This window comes from Bombus pyrosoma, linkage group LG1, assembly GCF_014825855.1.
Source record: "Bombus pyrosoma isolate SC7728 linkage group LG1, ASM1482585v1, whole genome shotgun sequence".
Lineage (NCBI taxonomy): Eukaryota > Metazoa > Arthropoda > Insecta > Hymenoptera > Apidae > Bombus > Bombus pyrosoma.
The window spans coordinates 5,756,457-5,776,270 of NC_057770.1; the positions used below are offsets into that span (position 1 = coordinate 5,756,457).

Genomic DNA, 19,814 nt, shown 5'->3' on the forward strand with positions numbered 1-19,814 from the left:
AGTATTGTGTCTGTTCGTTCCGTATCATCGTCTGTTTTAACGTGAATTTTACCGAGCTAGACAACTGTCGATCTTTGCAGTTTTCAACGATAAGATGGAAAGAATAGAATTGTCTTTGTGGTAATCGTATTTTCAGCCGAGTCGTATGGAATATTTTTTGGGTTTAAATTTGATGAGGTTATTAGATGTATAATGAGAGAGACGCGTGGATAAATTATAAGGTAGAAAAATATATTTGAAATACGGAAGTGAAAAGTACAAAAAATTGAAATAATAATATGAGCTAGTCCAGATCCGCACGCTAGCAGTGTTACTCTATAACCGAAAAAACCCTGAAGCCAACGTCGCCTGTCGACTGTTTATAGTCTGCCTTCGTCGCAGTCTTTTGTCTATACGTTGTCGATGGCTTCAGTGCTTTAGAAAGCTAAAAAGACCAGATGTAGAGTTTTCTTAAAAGCGGTGACCTTCAACAAAATCTTATTTTGGTTACGCGGTGAGCATTAAACGATACAGGGGAGAACGTGGAATCCGAGCATACGTAACTTTGCGAAGGAAGTTGGAAAATCGTCAAAGTAGCTTATCGGTAGCATCAACGTGAACGGAAGTGTAATGGTATCGGATGGACGTTCGTACCATGCAAATAAATAGATTGGAGGGGAAACCTACAAGTCCGACGAAGTTGTCCATTTTCTACCAGCGATCTAGCCTTCGAGATCGATTTTGCACGTAGCACCCGAGTTCAGTCGGCTAAGGATAAACAAATATTTGAGAGAAGCATCCATAAGTAAACAGTTGCCACGGCAAACTTTCTCTGTCGTGAAACGAACTCCGCATTTCCGCGGCAACTTGATCGCGGCCGTTCTATAAATTTCGGTTTTTCACCAAATATGAATACATGAAAATACCTCTTTCATATCGTCGTATCGTAAGAGTAGAAAATCCTAGAAAGCGTAGAAGGAAAGAATCCGAAGTAATTTCTCGGTAGGAATTATAAGAATACCGAAATGCGCCAGGAAAATCGTCGCTATTCAGCATTTTCTATATGGAACGCCATCAACGAGGATTTGATCCTCTATTCGAGCGAAATGATATCGAAAAACGATTGCAATATCGAAAATCAAGGTAGAAAGAACAGCGAGCATAATCGAGAGAGAGAGAGAGAGAGAGAGAGAGAGAGAGAGAGAGAGAGAAGGAAGAAAAATTACATGGAATATGAAAGCGTCGTGGCGTCGTCTTTTTGCTGACCGTTCGTGAATAAACGAAAGACAATGATGAGAAGCCGCGGCATTTACCGCATAAATGTAATTAAACGTGAGAACGAGTTGGGATTGCGTTAACTTTCGCGGGATATTATTTCACGACTATCTTCTTCGCTGCTCGAATCTCGAGAACTTTCTTCCTTCCTCGCTTACTTTCTACGGTGCAATCGTAACTTCTCTTCGTCTCAGCATCAAATTATTTTACTCAAAGATCGACTTTCTTCTTCCGATTGCTACGATGATTTTTAGAAGAAACTTTTCGAAGCAATCGTCGTTAGGATGGTTTACGATTATCGAGGAGTTCAACGCTTTTAGAGCCATTAAATCTGCTCGAAGCAGCCCGGTGAGATGCAAATAATCCGTAACCTGGTTGGAGTGTTTAAACGATTTTTATTGCACGGAGAATGGCGCTCACGGTTGCTTGAAATCAGTTCGAACAGAACTTATTCCAATGCTGTGATAATAAACGATCTCGTTTCGGAAAAATGTTGTGCCGTCTGGTCTGACCAGTGACGGACATTTTCGCTTGTCTCGCTAAGGACTTCTCTTTCGAATGGATCTCTTACAAATGAAAAAACTTACACTAAAAGATACCGTAATACCAAAGGGAGATATCTGGATACTCTTTTTTGCTTGAAACGAGAGGAACGTCGACATCTCCATTATCCCAGGATTCTTCGTCCAAAGGTCTTTTAAAATCCTTCGCGTGGTTCAGATGAAATATTTCGTTTCTCCGAGCGCCCTTTACTCCAGTCGTCGACGATTCAAACCGCTCTCCTGCCAGGAATTTCCTTTAGTTCCTCTTTACCACGTATCTCTATTCTCGGGAACGGGCTCTCGGTACGCTTTCTGCCTTTTCCGCGTCGTTGGCTCGTCCAAGAACGCAATGAGCGAGTTTCAAGGAAAAAATAACGAGCAACAAGAGGGTAGAAGCCACCCCCGTGTTCCGAAACGCTTTCGTTTGTTTGCTTGACTTGGTGATCGCCCGGAGGCATCGGTCCTACCAAGATACCCGTGAAAATCGCTGGCGGTGAATACGGTTGAAAAAGCCGCACGATTGCTTTCGCGCTGTGCTGATTTTCTACCACGAAAAGAGAGAAAGATACGGCCGACTTACTTTTGTGGAAGCCACTTTTACGCGTCGATTCGGCTAACTTGAGCGGAAACGAAAGATTAGGGGACGGAAGCGTTCTCTGATATCGCTGCTTTGTTTCTTTTTTCTGTTTCCTCGATCAACAATTACTTCCTCTCCCGGTTGATTTCCGAATGAACCGACGAACCAAGGGAGCAGATATTTTTCGTGCTGTTCGAAATATCGAGGTCGTCGGTTAGGCGAATCCCGAAACGGAACGAAAGGCCAGAAGCGATCGGTTTGTGCCTTATGGTGCAATTTGTCCTATTTGGCATAGTAGCGCGTGCTCGTTAAGCCGTCTCTCCCCGCGGGCAACGACTGGACAATTATTGGCAGACGCTTTGACATTCAAGTCACGGGGAAACGCCTGCGAATATTTACGATGAACGTCGACTGACGAAGATTTACGCCGCGCAGTCAGTAATTAACCCACTTAGTCCCACGGCATCACCGGATAGCAGCTCATCGTTCGATTCGACGAAAGCCGCTGTGTTTTCGTGGTCACGTGCGAGTAATGGAAAATCGTCGTTCAGGAAGTTGCCAATATCTATGCTTCGTCCTGAGAAACGGAACGATCCTGCCCGTGTGCTTCATTTACCGGAAAATCAGCCACGAGATCGACGAGGTAATCCTCGAGGCGAAGGATTACGGTGAAAGAATGATTGACGCGGGGGCTGATAAAAAGAGCTGCCGAAATCTTTCACCGTTCGCGCGGCAAGAAAAACAAGCAAAGCATTCGCGGCACGAGGTAGCTCGTTAAACAACCCGAGTGTACTCCGAACGATTCAAGACAGGAAAAGAGAGATCTTCCTAGCGATCTGTCGATCTGTTTCGGTCACGTCGAGGTTGGTATATGGTCATAAACACGGGGCGATATCGATGGCTAGCCCATTTGACGTCATTGGTTCTCTGTTCCATTCGCTCAATCACGACGAGGCTCTGCTCTTCTTTCTCCCCTCGAATACGGTCACGCTATTCTTGAACGCACTAAACACCGATGTACTTCCAAACAGTTTATGCGTTAACCAGTCTCAATAAAGATTAGCCGAGAGAATAGATCGATACCGGGAAGCAGCACGCGTGGTCTCTGCCCCGAAAAGCATCACGTAATCCTACAAACGTACGAGCGCCTTGTCAGCAAACTGTCCGTGGTAGTTTCTCGTCTCGCGGAAAATTTATGGCGAAGGGGATTTCCAAAGGCGAAAAAAAGAACGTCGTCCGGACCAAACTGTTCGGCGTTACGACGATAAAACGTCCACCTCCGCGGTAGTTTTCGTGTCTTCCATTGTTTTTCTTCCAGATTTTTACACACGGTTCTATAAAGGGGCGTTTTTTTAGATTTGATCCTGATTTATGTGTACACGCGATCCGCGCCAGTTTCTATGGCAGAATTAGGGAAAAGAGAAGACGAAATAAATTCTACGAAGATTATTTGTAACGAGAAGAGAATTCCATCAGTGTAGAATCATCGTAGATTTGGATCTATGCAAAGTGCTTGATTCCACTTTCCGATCTTATTCTTCGTTAAAATGTTTAAATTTGGAGTTAGGAGCGTTCGAAAGACAATTCCATGGCTGAATCGGAATGACGAAAATAAATTTGCTTTTCATTTATCGTCAAGTTGATCCAGTTTCGATTCTCTGTGGCTCGAAGTTAATTTCTCCTTCAAAATTTCCATCGAAAATTGAGAAAGTACAAAAACGCGCGTGCTTGATCCGAAAAAGATTTTGGAAAGTGGTTCTGAATTTTAAAAATAACTTCCGCAAACGACCAACGGATGTGTGGAGAGTAAATGAAAAAAGGGAAGAGTGGAAAATCATTGTCAGGGTTCGACGGCGCCTGTCAAGCTGGTTCTCACCTCGTAAAACTCATCGGCATGCGTTTCAGCGGCCACGTACGTTCGATAAATCAAATCGGGCCAGATACTCCGGCTTAAATTACTGCCAACACGCTGTCGTTGCGTTATTGCACCGATAAAACATCGATTTGCGTAGCGCGTGGCTTCTTCGGATCAAAGATTGTTCGGACAACTTAACAAAGAGAGAAAAACAATTAAAGAAGATCATCATCAGACTTCCAAAGTACAAGCAACACATATGGACAAAGTCCAATTGGTGTCTCAAGGAGGAATATAAACAACTCCTCGCGACGTGAACTTTCCCGAGTTACAACGTTAATTATCGACTGGTAATTAGATGGTTGCTATCAGGAGATCCTTTGCGAATCAGTTATATCATGAACGATGATGTCACCCTCGTTTTCGTAATATATATACATATATATTGCCTTTACTCGAACTCAAACGTTTTGTAATGAACAATACGAGATGTAATCTCCAAGCGAATTTTTAGATTGTTTTTGTTAATCTCAATGCCTCGTATATCGGATCGTTTTATCGTCAAATTCGATAATATTTACCCAAAGGTCTAAGTCTTCGATTCTCAAGTCCCGTTGTTTATCGTAGCCGCGATCTTTTACAGCCAACCGAATTTCTACGAATAATCCAATCGTACGGTCGTAAAATTTGTTTCTTGAATCTCGGACGGCTACGATTCTCGATTCGTTGAAGATTTATCGTGTCCGCTGTTTCTCCCAATCGTTATGTATGTATTTTTCTACCGGCGAAAATCTACAACTTCTCGTTGCTCTGTCTTTCTCTTGCCTCTTCGTTCCGCGCTCGAATCGCGCAGTATTTTCTTGATTTGAACGTACGAGATCGCCTCCAATTTATTTCCAACGCGTTACGCGAATTATCGCGCGAGCTACAACGACGCAAGGCTAATTAAGGTAGGCTAATTGGCACGTGCCGATACCGATCGGTCGCGAGCAACCACGCACCGTCGATCGGATATTCGAACGTTCCAAAGACATAAGTCGATTTCAGATACGCTGACCACAATTTGGCGCACGTGTTTCAAAAATTCCACCGATCCCGGTAAATTGGTACGTGTGCGGTCCGTGGAAACATTTGGGTCGACCCGCAACCCTCGTTCAACCTCGAATCCATCACCACTGATCAATTTTCTGTTTTGAACGGTCTCGATCGCTCGTGTCGAGTTTCCCCCGTTCGGAACTCCGAAAATACAATATAAAGTTTGGTATTGCACCAACTCAGAGTACAACAAGCGTCAGCTCTAAAGTTAGTTTCCCATGCTTCGCTCGCTTTGGATTTCTAATTAATGGCGTTTAATCGCGCGTATCGCGATATCGATAATTAACGCGTCTACGAAAATCATCTTTGAGTTACTGCACGTACTCTATCGGAATTTTGCCAAATGGCCCCGCAGTTTCCTGTTATATTAGCCGCGGCGTACAATAAACCGATAACAATGGAATAATCGTGTCTGGGGTCGATCGAGAACAGATCGGTTTTTCGTTGGATTTTCGGAAGACAGAGAAGGCATCGAAGTGGTGGCGCCCCGCCGAGTTCCTTTGATTCGACCATTTCCACTACAGCTGGTCGATCACCTTTGTTCCAACTGATATTCGGGATATTACGCAGCCGCGATAAATGTCCCGAGGACAATGGAAGCGCGCCGGAGATTCCTCCGAACGGATTAACTTGGCGTGAACTCGGTAAAGGGACTTTTAATTGGAACCCTTTATGCCTGGGCGTGAAAATCGACTTTCGCGGCCCGATCGCATTCAGATGGAAATAAAAGGATATCGGCGACAGGCCGGCTGGTTATTAAACGAAATTTCAGACAATCCGCTCTTCCTGACTTCTTTAATTCATTTTGTTTCACCGAGAAGAAAGTAATACGTCGCGATGGCTGGAAAGTTCAGACGCGGCGTGAAATGACATTTCACGTGGAAATATTTCAAGCTACTAATTCGACCGTCTTATTTATACATTTTAATCGTTCGTAGTTCTAGCATCAGTTTTAGTTTAGAAACGTCGGAACAGTCGATTATATGGTTGGGAGGGCACATCCATTGTTTCATCCAATTTCAATTAATCCGCGATTATCCGCCGACGTCGCTGCTCCTTTTCCAATATTTCTCCGTTGGACGTGTATCAGCCTCACCGCGCAAATTACAATAGCGCGGAATAAAAATGATATTACATAAATGGACGTTAACGCGTAATCGAAGACGGTACACAAGTCGGTAGTTTCATGAAAATAGAAAACCTATGAGGTACGATTGCACGGTAGGGAAAAAAGACACGGAATTTATCAGCGTCCAGCAGCGTGGTTCTTGCGAAGGAAGTCGCATAGATTCGAAAACGCATTCATCGCTGACACAATATCGCGCGTACCAACGAGGGGACAAAGTTGCTCTGTGAAACGTATCTCGCGCGTCGCACCGGTTCTCTTTTGGCAAACACCGCGGGATCGAACAATTCCAACAGTGTTCGCGTCTATGTGCTGCACAATGTGATGACGATAACAATTTTTAGAGGTGAAACCACGTCGTTAGCGCGCAAATATTGCGTAGAAATTAACGAGAACCGAATCATTCGTAGGAAAAATTGCTAAAAGTTGAATTCTAACTGCGATCCACTCATGGGATGTAATGGAATGTAAGCAGATAATCAGGTTGACCGTTTCAATTACCCACAGCAGTGGCCTTAGACCACTAGAGGACCAGCCTAGATCTGATTGTCCGTAGACAATAACGCGACGGAAGCAAAGACAAAGCGATCACGTTCGTTAACGATATATTAGAAAAGTGGTATTTATAATTCATAATATATATATATATTCATTTAAATCATTGATGTTCTTTGAAATTTCACAGCAAGGAAGCCTGCAGTGATGGCGCGTATTTATTTAAAATGCGCTTGCAACTCGATTATATGCCGGCCTGCATTTGCATACAATTTCAGCTCGTTACGTCGATGAATAATTTCGCTCTCTCGATTTACCTGGTACCGACGACCGGAGGTAAAAAACGAGAAAACGAGAAACGGTCGAAGAAAAGGTTATTCAGTTGAAGTTACTCGCGCGATCTCGCGGGGTCAGGAGAAAAATCGCGCATTACGTCGCCCTTAGGACACAACGTCGTCATGCCGGGACTATTAAACGCGGATGCAGGTTGGCCGGAAATTATTTGGAGATTTACTTCCTTTCTCACCTGGAACGCTTTCTACACTCGGTTAAGCGACATTCTTTTTCTCTCGGGAACGAGACGGCTATTAACGTTTTCAACGGGAAAAGAAGGAGGAAGAAACGTTGATGGAAAGACAGGGGAAACACGTCTTCTTCCTCTTCTCTTTTTCTAACATTCTACTTTTCTTGGCGAAGCGGGGAATATTTTCAGTACGGCACTTCACTATTTCAATTTTCAATGCTTCAGGAAAGTAGGTCTTGCGTATTTTATTCCGGCGGATCTTTCTTGAAACGAAAGGCCGCGCCCCTTTCAACCGTCCGTGACCCGCCTGTTATTTGTCGACGTTCGTTTAATTAACTTACCGTCAGAGCGAAGAAACCTAGACAAACGGTGAAGGGGGTGAACGCGGCCAAGCTCGAAAACCGTCGGTTGCGATCGCGTTGCAATCGTGCATTCTGTTTTCTTATCGGCCGCGTGGCAACCAGGTTCCCTCATCTTCCTTGAATTAATCGTCGCCCGCCACGCGATATTTCCAATGCCTGTGTGTGTATAGATGTGCACGTTCGTGTCCCTGCACCGATGCCCTTTTCCAAAGCCAACAATCGAGGTTACGGGCAAATCTGGATGAAGCGGAGGAAATCGTAAAGCGTGTGTATACCTCGCAGCAGCGAGATATTTCACGGTTACTGGGAACGAAACCCGAGGATAACCGATTATTATTCGCCTGTGTATGTGACGTTTTAGTAGAGGATAGTCGTATACTGTTGGGAATTTGTCGCGCGCATTGAAAAGCGTACAATAACGCCGTTGGGACGCGGAGTCGACGAGAGAATGACGAGCGAACATAAATCATCTGTTGGACGGTTGGTGAGCGGGAAGATGATGAATGTTGCAAGGTTCGGCAGAGCCGCGATCTTTGAAAAATGACAGGCTTGCCACAGTATAGAATCGAAGTTTCAACGTTCTGGCGGTACTTGAGGGGCAAAGTTAGCGGCGCTTGTAACGCGCGGGATACGTGGCCAAACGGTCGATGAAAAAGCGACGAATCACACCGTTCGTACGTAACGAGAATCGAGTGTTGCTTTTGGGATTACTAAATTCAAGCCACTCGTGCTTCCATTGCAGGTTTCGTTTCATCGAGTGCCGGTATACATGTCAGAAGGGTTTCAATATTTTTACGAGGGTTACTCGATTTCAACCGGTAAATGAATTTATTCAGAAGCGTACGTTGAACTTGATCTTTCTGCGATTCTGTAAATGCAGCGACCAACGAACGATATCGAAATTGATCCGCCGATTTTTCAAGTAACGGAGAGAAGGTCAATTTAATAAGTTCGATGGGTAATTTCAGACGGAAATTTAATCTCCGTACCGTTGTCCATGCGTATAGCAATGTTTTCTATTAGAAGATTATGTTTGCGAAGTAGAGAGGATCCTCTCTGTCATGGTAATTACTATTATACAGGACGAAGGACGGTGCTCACAACATGTCGATGGTTAATTAATTCGATGCTGGACAACAGGTAGCTGTCGTCCGGTAAGATCGATAAAAACTCTCATTGATAAGCGAATTAATTAGCGACCACGTCGGTTAATTCCTGATCGAATCGTGACCCTACCTCTATTATTGTATCTTTCTAATCTATTGCATTATGCCATACGCCATATATAGCACGTCGAACTTCGCGTCTACTTTATAATAGACGCGAATTATTCTCTAGTGAGTCATAGTTGGTTCACGAACTCGCTGACATGGTGTTGCGACGTCTGTTTTCGTTCGAACTTTGTCTATACTCGAGGCAATTTGTCTTTGTTAAGAAGCCAAAGTCGTTGATACAGAACGTAGGTTTCCTTCGTCTGTCTCATAATTTACGCGCGTATCGCTTCGCTCCGATTAATCTCGCACGACCTATTAATTTTTTCTGACGACCGCGATGGATCTCGCTGGAGACTCGCCAGGAAATTTTAGCTTTCCGTTTCCGGCGATATACGTTCTCGGGGAATCCGAGTTCGATCATTCCATGCCCAATGGCACGGGACTTTCCACGTCGGTGCTCGCTTTCGGGCCCTTCCTTCTATCGAATCGCCCACTGCCGCTGCCCTTCCATTGTTACGCTTATCTCATTCACTGCCAGACAAATTTAAAGCGTCTTGCCCTGGGCACCAAGATCTTATTTCAAGGAAAACATGGAATTTCACAAAATTTATATATTATCGTATAAAATTCTTGTTCATCATTTTTAATAATTTCTAACTCAAATTTATTCCGTGACGAATTGCAATCAATCTAAATTTTTAGCGTAAAATACGAGATATCTCGTAATCGGCAGTGAACGGATTATCCAGAAATTCCGCCGCGAACACATATCTACTTTCTTTTATATACTTTATGGCGTATTTCGGAATATAGTGGAATCTTTATAAGCAAACTTGAAAAAAGGTAGATACATTTCTTTGACTGTATGTTCAGGAAATAGATCATTTAACGTAGATATTGTCTGCTAGGCAGCGAGATGAAGTCTCCACCAGCCTCGGTCACCGAATTCGTAAACCCTGTGTCCATCTTTATCATGGCTAGACTTCTTCTCGTCTTTCGATCAGCCAGTTTCCTGCCTACGGCAAAGAATTCAAAGCGAAGCTGTAAATGGAATAAAATCAGAATTGGTAACTACCTTGGGGAATGGAATCGGCAACGAAGCTGAAAACTCGCTGACCAGCGACGAAGTAGCGGTAAATTGCCAAAAGGCCCCCTGCCACAAAACATTCGTTCGTATCGGAATTCGATCCCCCTTCCTTCCCGTGGTTCGATCCAAAAAGTCAAACATTTACATAGCACGATTTTCCTACGTAGCACCCTAAGTTTAGCCATTGGCCAAACACTGTCCGTCGATGCGTGAATTACGCGCGATTACAGCAACCCTGGCGCATCATCGGCGACTCGCTAATTATAGCGTGACGATGTACCGAGCTAGAAAAGCTCGCGGGTGTTTAACATATTTATATCCCTGTGGAATCGTATATTTTCGCGGTGGATGAGATCGCGGCCGGTTCGATGCAGGGTCCGATTCGCGTCTGCAAGGTGTCACGTGGCATCGGCCGTGTTCGCGGATGTTTACGCGGCCGACCGCAGCTGCGAAATGTCAGGAAGTTGTCCTCGAATGCAGACTCGAGGGGCGCAGCCGCGACCGCGTGCACTTTCGGCGGCTTTTACTGCCTGCAGCCACGCCACGTACCTTGACGAGTCACCGTACCGTTTCGCCTCGTTGCTGTTTCGCAATATCGTCACGTTGACACGTGATCTATGTCCTGCTAGAGTCTGCACGCGTCTAACTGCGCACCCACGATTTGCTATGCTGAATTTCTTATTGACCCATCGAATTATCATTTTCTTTTCCTCTCGTCGTATACAGCGGTTCGCATAAATATTCGCCTGCCTATCATACTCCACTTTTTCGCCACTGTACGGTATCTTAAAGGAAAGTTGCAAGTTCTAAAGTAGACAGGCGAACGTTAAGTGGTAGAGGTTACAGAGGTACGATGATTGATTTCGGACGACTTCTTATAATAAATTGGAATCATCGACGAAACATTTCAGAAACAGAGAAAACGTCGGTTAGGTAGCGTGAATGCAGAGTCGAAGAATTTATCGCGGTCTCATAATCGTGAATTCGCGCGGCAGATCGCGCGCGCCTTATCGCTCGACAGTTTCGTAACTAGTTGCTTCGTAATTCAGCAATCGTACATTATACTGCCGTTAAGGACATTTTATGCAAGAATTCCCGCGAGATCCACGAAACCTGATAAGGCGAACAGCGCCGAAACTCTCACGTTCGTGGTACCCTTGGTTATACACCATAGGTCGTAATGCAAATTACCGAATCGGATCCTTAGATAAAGTTTTAGCGACGGTGTGAGTTACGAGGAGGAAAAAGTAGCGATTAATTTTTATTAAGCTCGAACCGTAACGATCTTCTCGATGAAGTTATCGTACGATAGGCGTGTTAATCCGACGGAAGAGCGAAAACCATCTCGAATTTTCTACGTGTAATTTCGCTCGATAGTGAACCTCGTAGAATGCCGTTGTTTCGTACCTCATTCGGGTGTTACGAGCCTTGTGAAGCTTGCGGACGTAGTAAAATGCTCGTTAAAGAGAAATAACGCGTTAATGATGGATTCACCGAAGTCCCGCTGCGTGCCGGAACGATGTCATTTAACTCGCGTTCTTTGTGTTCCATGCGAGAAGCTTCGCAAGGAAGCTGAGCGTATACATACAGCGGAGCCACAGATAGGCATGGCTGGCTGGTCGAGATAAATCGCAGTGACGTTGCCCGGTGAATCACGTTAACGTTGCTTTCCTCGCGAAAAGTTTGCTGGTTGGCGAAAAATTTTTTTCGCGAAAAAAGTTTGCACGATAAAAATCTGGACGAAAACAAATCTTTTGACTAACGTGACGGATAGTTATGTCACCGACGTGCAAAATACCGCGACATCCAGGAGACCTCAACGGTTTTTGACGACTAAAAGAACGTTGTTCTCTTCATAAAAAATTTGATTCATCGTAATCGAGGCTACGCGAAAGTCATAGGATTATTGATATTAATCTTGGAGATTAGTTTGAAGGATTAAAGTTTACTTCTGGATTCTAACTGTAACAAATGATCATTCGTCGATCTAAAGGATGACAAGTAGCTGTATGTTTTTTCTAATTTGTTTGATCGGAAACAGAAGGCTTCTCGTTGGCTGTGGAGTTTATTGCCAAAGGCTTTTACTTATATTAGCTCCCTTAAAAGTGTCTGGATACTTATGAGTAGGATGCAATAACTGGTAACAAGGTCGCTGCAAATCATTCTGCAATTTATCTATCGAACGTAATTTCGATAAGGGCCGAATGCAATGGTCGTTTGCGTACAACAAGTACTTGTTTATCCGCAAAATATACCTTATAATTGAGCGTGGGGAAGAAAGGAGGAGAAAGGCAATTTCATCGATCCGTTGCTTTTTGTACCCTGAAAAAGTTGTTCGTGGAAATGGCTGTTTGAACAAGGTCTCGTAGAACTGCGGAGGAAGCGAAAATCCAGCGGTTAGGGCATAATCGTTGCGGAAATGGGCGTGGACGCGTTTAAAACTTCGGATCGCCGTCGCGTATTTGCCGCATTTGAATAGTGTGCACACGGTAATTTCTCGCGGAAAATCCTCGCTAAAAGCTTAATTGACCGAGCGTCGGCGGCAAGCAGGAGACGCCTCGGGGGAACGACGGAGAAAGGAGAAAAAAGAAAACAGCCAGGGACAATGCGTCGTTGTTACTCTAATGACTTCTTCTGCGCGCGGATTCGCGTTCCCGAAGCGAGTGAAACTGACGCGTTTTCCGTTGTCGTCGTCGTCGTCGCGATTTCATCGGGCGGATTTTCAACGCAGCAACTCCGCCGTCTGTTTCTCCATCGTCACGCGCGGGACAATTTCACTCGACCTGGAAAGACACGCGACTCCGTTTCTCTTTGACCGAATTCTTCCCTTCAACGCTCGTTTTCCGAAGGATCGCCTTTCAGCCCTTCGCGTCTTCTTCCCCCAAAATTTTGATTTCTTTCCAAATCTTTACCGAAACTAGGTTGACCGTGAACACACCGGATGTTTTGGATGTTTTTCGATACTTTGGCAATGTCTAATTGTTTTTCTCGGTGTTTCCGGTTGCGATTTTATCAATGGATTCAACCACGCGACAAGACAAAACGATGGAACTATTCGAAGCTCGAATATGAAATTCTGCGGATAACGTTGCTTCTTTTTCGTTGCAGAAAGCCAGATTGGCACGAATCAGGATCGCGAAAGCGTCGAGCGGAGCGGCCTTCGTGAGCAAAAAGAAGGCGGCTGAGGCCCGATTGGCCGCGCAGGAGAGCGGCCTTCAGCTGGACGACAACTACAAGGAGGAGGATATCTTCGAACTGCAACATCATCATCTACTTCGTTGTTTAGAGAAGACCACGGTGAGTCTTTGAAAATCATTTACACCAGTTACCCTTACAATCTCTGACTCGGCTATTCCCTCGATGCTTTATCATTCGATTAACGTTTTACCTACCTCTGTTCTGACTCTCGCTTACGAAGATTCTCATGACGTAATAACGTTTCTCTGACGGCAAAGCAAATATGTTTTGACGACGAATTATAAATCTGAGTAGTAAACCGCTTCTCGTAACATTAGCTCGGTCAAGCCAAGTCTCCTTTATGCCACGATAGCGCATGGTTAGCAAAGTGTCGGCTCTGTAACTCTTTCGAAATGAGCCAGGACGCCTGTCGACAGGAAGAAACAAACTAAAAGCGAAGCGCTATACGCTGTCGTAACGTTGAACTTCAAGCTTGGAAGAGAAGGGACGAATATCGCCGCTTGAAAGGGGGAGCTTCTCGTCATCGACGCAGAAACGTTCGCTTCATTAAACCTGGTAGACGGCCGCTTGTTTAATTTCGCGGCATCAGTTGCGAAACGGGGGAACGTCGCGCTATCTAAGCGCCGGTTCATTCTCGGGCGCGAACCAACGTCGCCTGCTTCGAATCCAAGAGTCCGTGCGCTGCGGAGTAATTTGAATAAACCCCCTCTGTTCGCGTCCAATTTTAGCACAGCACTTGTGCACGAGGGATACCGTGCCACCCATCGAGTGCGGCGCCCAGCTTACCCGCGCGCACACACACAAACAGAGAATAGGCCTCGGGTTTCGTTGAGACAGATACACAGTCACCGTGTGTAGCGAACACCGGTACATACTCCTTTGTTGTTGTTTTCGTGAATTTCAGACCGTGATAATAATTTAGATGCCCTTTTTATTTCGTCGCGTTATCGTTTTGGCGATAGAATAGACCGTAGCGAGTTCGATAAATAAGCGAATCGTCAGCTTTTGTATTTCAAACTTTCACGATGGTGAGATATATTTTAATATCGGCTTTCCGGCATGAACAATCGCCTTTCGATTTTGCATTTGCACTTGGCATTTGCATTTTGGCCTGACGTAATTCCCTAGACGTCTGCTTCTTTAGGGGATACCCTGGCGCTGAGGGTTAGCCAATCGAATTAAACGACATCCGGTGAACTCTTCCGGGTCGAGCATCCGGATTAGAAGTTCCGAGTTGAATCATCAGTTTGATCAGCCAAGCGAAACATCGTGCAATATAAATGGAAACAGTGGGGACCGAAGCTCTCAGTTTCAGGTCTCGCCTGCAGACAAATGCAACGTCTACGAAACCTCTGGCCAAAATGCAAATGCCAAGTGTAAATGCAAAATCGAAATTAACGATTAACAGTTCTTGGTACGAGCTGCAGGTGAATTCTAGACCGTTTCGTCCGAATTTTAATCTACCAGCGAACTCCGTTTCCACGAACATCGCGATTTGATATTTTATGAGATCGGATTGTTTACTCGGTAGGTTTTAGTCAGCGTCTCGATGATACTTAACGGAATATCCAAATTCAACATCGGCCTTTCGGCCATCCGTTAACGGGAGTGTTTCCGTGGCGCTGGTCCCGAAACCAAATGCCGAAAACCTGACAAATTGGTCAGTCGGCGTACTGAAAATCGCAACTCCGTCTCGATGGTCACTGGAGCCTGAATTTCCGCGGAAATTCCGTTAATTGCAAGTTGTCCCGGGGTTATCCGTATCAAGGAGTATGCACATTTTACAAAATCAAGAGCAACCGCTCGTCCCAACGATCCGTTCGATTCTGTTATTTTAGGACGAAGGAAATGGAAGCCGATGTCGATAACTCGTACGTTATAGCAGCCATCCTCGTCAAGTTTTCTCCCGAGATCTTCTTATATCGTGTCGTCTCGTCGTTTTGATTCTTTATCAGCTCTCAATTATGTTGGTCCTATTTCGACGATGCTTTCGCTACGATGGTCTCAGACTTTCTCAGACTTCTTCCTGCTGGATGTACTTAACCCAGAAAGAAGCGCGATTCCGGCGGCTTTTGTCAAGTCGCGAAGAAAATCGCGCATACGGCCCGAGGGAGCGTCGCTCCACTTCCTGCTGCCTTCTGTCGTCTACTTCTTCGCGTCTACGCGATCTCGACTTCCTGCCGGCGTTTAGCAGCCTTTCTAACCGACCTTGCGAATCCTTTTCTTTTTTCTCCGTTCTCTTTAGAGAATCTTAGACCTGCTTATCTTCTCGAGTATCCTTCTGGAATTGGAAAAACCGCGCGACTGTTTAAGATTCTGCAAGATCGCCCGATAATATTTACATTTCCCTTTATCGTATTTAAATCTTTCATCCGATTTACCTGGCCTGCTGAAGCTTGTTGTCAAAACTCTCGGCAGAAATGATTAACGCGTTTGCACGAGAATAGGGAACGAGTCCGCAGGGTCCGAGATGTAACTTTCGGCTCGGTTTAAACTAAGTTGGAACATTGTTATTTGGAATGTGGAACGTACCAGTATCGTTGGATAAATACAAAGTTTCTAACAGAGCAAATTCGCAAGGTAAAGAGACGACGAGTCGGACGAATATTACGTGGCAGAATTGCCACTTTCTCGATCGTGTCATCGTCTTTCACGATTCTTCTTCGCTTCAGTGTTTTCCATCGAAACTTATTCTCTGGTTTAATCCACTTAAGGATACCGTGCATGTCCTTCTCCGACGTATACTTATTTTTCCTGGCATTGAATCCCAATCGTTGCGCACTCGTGTCCCTATAATTGGTAACCGATACGTTTCCACGATATCCTTGAAACGTCTTTGCGACGAAGCTTCGCAAAAGAATGTCCATGGACGACGTGCCACGTGATACACGTCAACAGATAACAAGAACGCGTTTCACCTTTCGACGATGCGATGACCTTTCACGAACCGGCACTTCGGCCGATAGATCGTGCTGTTAGACGTCTGTATCGGTAGTCTGAATCTACCGCGAGCTTCATTTTTCCATCTGAGAATCGGCAGAGTCTCCATTTCATAGGATATTACGAGCAAAAAAGGACCTTGTTGGAAGTCGATAATGACGCGAAATTGACGTCTGAATGTATTGTAGCCTGCTGTCTATGTTCTCCTTTTTCCATCTGCAGGCGGTTGTTTTTAACACGTCGGAGAATCGTGAAGGTACATGGATCTCGCGAATATTCGTTTCTTTGTTTTCACGCCAGCTGGATGAATCGCTTCTGAAGGTAATAGGATGACAGTTATGAATAAAAAGAATAAAAAAGGGGATGTTTCAGGCGTCAGCGATGCCTCCGCCGTCGTCTAACAAAAGGGAATTCTAAGTGGGACGGAGTTGAACTCCTCTTGCCCTTACTGTTACAAAGGAGCTCGTTTCAAAAAACAATGTCGATGATTACGAGCTCCATCACTCAGCGAAATGAGATTCTCTTGGCGAGTTCGATCCTGGTTTCACGTAGTGCACATAGCGAGACCAGACTTGAGGTAACGTGTGTGCGATCTGGACGCATTCCTTGCTACCATAACGACGTTGTTCTTGCACGGAATCGTAAGGAGAAGGCAGGCAAACGATCTCCGTTGAAGATCTTTCGAGGCGGTCGCGTGTGTTGCGCAGCTCGTGAGCATCAGACGCGGCCAATCGGTGTCGTCGTGTCGGCGTATTGATTTCTTCCGGGTCGTGGTCGGCCTCGATCGAATCTCTTCGGGAATCGAAGTCGTCGGGGCGAGACGTCATCCCGAGACCCGGGGACTAATTATAGTCGGAAAACGGCGTTAAAGAGATCCAACAATAGCGTAGCCGCATCGGATTTTCCGATCCGCATGGCACGAGCGGACGCAAGCGTTCGAGGAAGAAAGCGTCGTCGTTCCCGTGCTAAACTTCTCGAAAACAGACCTGTTTTCGCTTTTAAGCTCATTCGTGTTTCGTTAGAACTTTCTTAACTCACTGGAACCTGTTAAGTTATCCTTTTCGGACAAGTTAACATTCTTTCTGCAAGAACATTATGGAACCCTTCTAATTATAATCTTGTTAATGTTCAGCGAAACTAATTAAGTATCATAGTGAATAAAACATTAAATACTTCTTTTTAGAAGAAACTTTTGTTCATCAGATTAGCATCGGACTTTGTACATTTTTTTAGCACAAAAGGATTCAAGCGTTTTAACGTCAACGATAAGAGACTATAACTGCGAGCGACGATCCCTTATGCGACTCTGTTGCGAGTTTTAAACTTCTTGAAGTAAATTGTAATAACATGCACAGATGCTCGTTTCTTTTATTTCTTTGTCTCCGTTCGACGACGAACAGGAAAAATTTGATAAAGTCTGGCCTGTGTACCTCTTCCTGTTCAGCGAGTCAGCAGTTTGCGAAAGAAAATTGAGACGAGAATAGTTGAAGCAAGTGCCTTTCCTCGAACAGGGAACCCGTTTCATCTCGAACACGAGGAAACGTGTTCTCGCGAAGAAATGATCGATCTAGAGAAAAATTTCGTCGAGTTTGGGTCACGGTCTTCGCGTTTGTCCGTTTACTTCAATTTTTCCTTTTCCCCGGTTCCCGATCCACTTTATTTTCCTTATTCTCGGAAAGCCGGTCCTTTCCAGTACGCTTATTTCCAGCTGGACGATATTAAATTCACAAGTAGCCCAGCCGTGTCGCCGTTTTTCAGCGTCGAGCAATGCATACGCAAAGCCGGATATTCAGCAGTCGTCTCTTCTTCTTGCCGTATTCACGCTCGTCCACGGTTCCTCTGCCTGCACCTCGAATCCCTTTATCCTTAATTCCATGAAAATTTGTCTAGTCCTCGCGTCAAAGGAATCTCTTCACTGTGGAAATACTTTTTCCTCGGAAATCCCAAGAATTGGCAAATAATCGCGTGTAAAAAGCGCCAAACGTTTCTCGGGTCTAAACACTCGTCGGTGAAACTTTTTCGTTGCTCTTGGCACTGAATCAACATCGCCCAAACTTCAATTACAAAATATTCTTCTCGTTATACGAAAACAACATCGTGTTCGATCTCAAACGCGATTTATACTGGGAAATTATACTTGGGCGAGTGGTAGTTTTCAAACTGTCCATAAAGAGGTCGACTAAATTCGTTTTAGCGAAAACTGCAAGCGTGTCTAAGCTGTCATCTTTGAATTAATGATGAAAATCGGCGAGTAAACTCGCGTTTCCCTCGAAGATCGATTATCCAGATTCTGTCATATACGAAAGCGAACGGCTGTCCTACGAAATAGGATGGAAGGTTCGAATTGTGCTAGGAACATCTATAAAATGGCGACAAGTGCGCGGCGTGCCGGGGTCAGGTCGAGCGGCGTGGCGAGTTATTTATGGGGCACGAGGATGGCCCGGCTGAATTTACGAACGCTGATCACCGCCTCTATTAAGCAGGGAATGCATATCCATCCTGGCTGCGTCTTGCGGTCGCTTCATTTCTAAAATGGTGTCGCCCGTTTCACGTACGTGTTTTCGCCAACATTTGCCGCCCGCGATCGACTTCACCATACGGTCAAACGAAATTCGTACTCTTCTTTTCAGCGCGGCTTAAATTTCTGCAAAGATACGAAAAGATACGAAAAGACGCAATGCAAAGCATACCGAATAGAATACGTGTTTATTCTAGCGAAATAGATTAATTTTTTTTCTGTACCATCCCTTAAAAATGCCCCTATTTTTTTGAGATAACTAACGTTTAATGAAATTTATTTAATTAATTTATATATAAATTTAATCTAATTAATAGTTCGTTCAGTTGGGAGAAAGTAGAGTTTCCACCCTTCGTGAAAGAGTTATTTATCTTACGTATTAAGTTTCCGTTCGAAGTCGGATAGCGCGACATTTTTAGAAGGAGGATTAAACTTTTCAAAATGCAATTGAATTTGAAAGGGACGAAACCGTTTTGCAAATTTGGCTGGATCGTTGTCGAGCAGTTGGATCGGAAAGCGAAATCCTGCGCCGATTCCGATCCATTAAACGCGATTGTGCGCGGGAAACGAGGCGAGCCGTGGGGCGCGGAAATTTGTTTAATTTATATTTAAACACGCGCAGCTGAATCCCGCGACATTTAGATCAATGGTTGCGTTAAATAGAAGACGCAATTGGTAGCCCTCCAAAATGGTGTCATGACACGCGTCACTATCTTTGAGAGGTCAGTTGCGTTTATAACCACCTTTACGACCTTTACGTAACAAAAATAACGGCACCATGCTGTTTATAGAGGCCGACGTTCTTCTACTATCTGACGTTATTCTCCATGGAAATTGTATATTTTCCCGACGGAGGTACGTCCGGTGAAAATCACAGCGGCGTTGAGAATCGTTTAGATACGAGGATCAAAGTTCCACGATCCGAGTTAATAATCTTCCTACCGCTGATTTTCCAACGAAAATAGCCTAACCACGGAAAAATGATAGCGTTGCAAGCAGTTCGACCAACTGTAATTTATATTCATCAA

The 19,814-nt window shown here is 44.7% G+C and overlaps 1 protein-coding gene across 7 annotated transcripts in view; it reads left to right on the plus strand.

Annotated features, from left to right (window-relative positions):
* Positions 1-19,814, plus strand: part of LOC122569903 (potassium voltage-gated channel protein Shal) — a 117,086-nt gene that overhangs the window by 43,386 nt on the left and 53,886 nt on the right. For all 7 annotated transcript variants that reach the window (XM_043731598.1, XM_043731565.1, XM_043731549.1 and 4 more), the window contains exon 3: positions 13,239-13,427. In XM_043731598.1, coding sequence (XP_043587533.1) covers positions 13,239-13,427 — 189 coding nt within the window. The remainder of the gene's footprint in view (positions 1-13,238; positions 13,428-19,814) is intronic.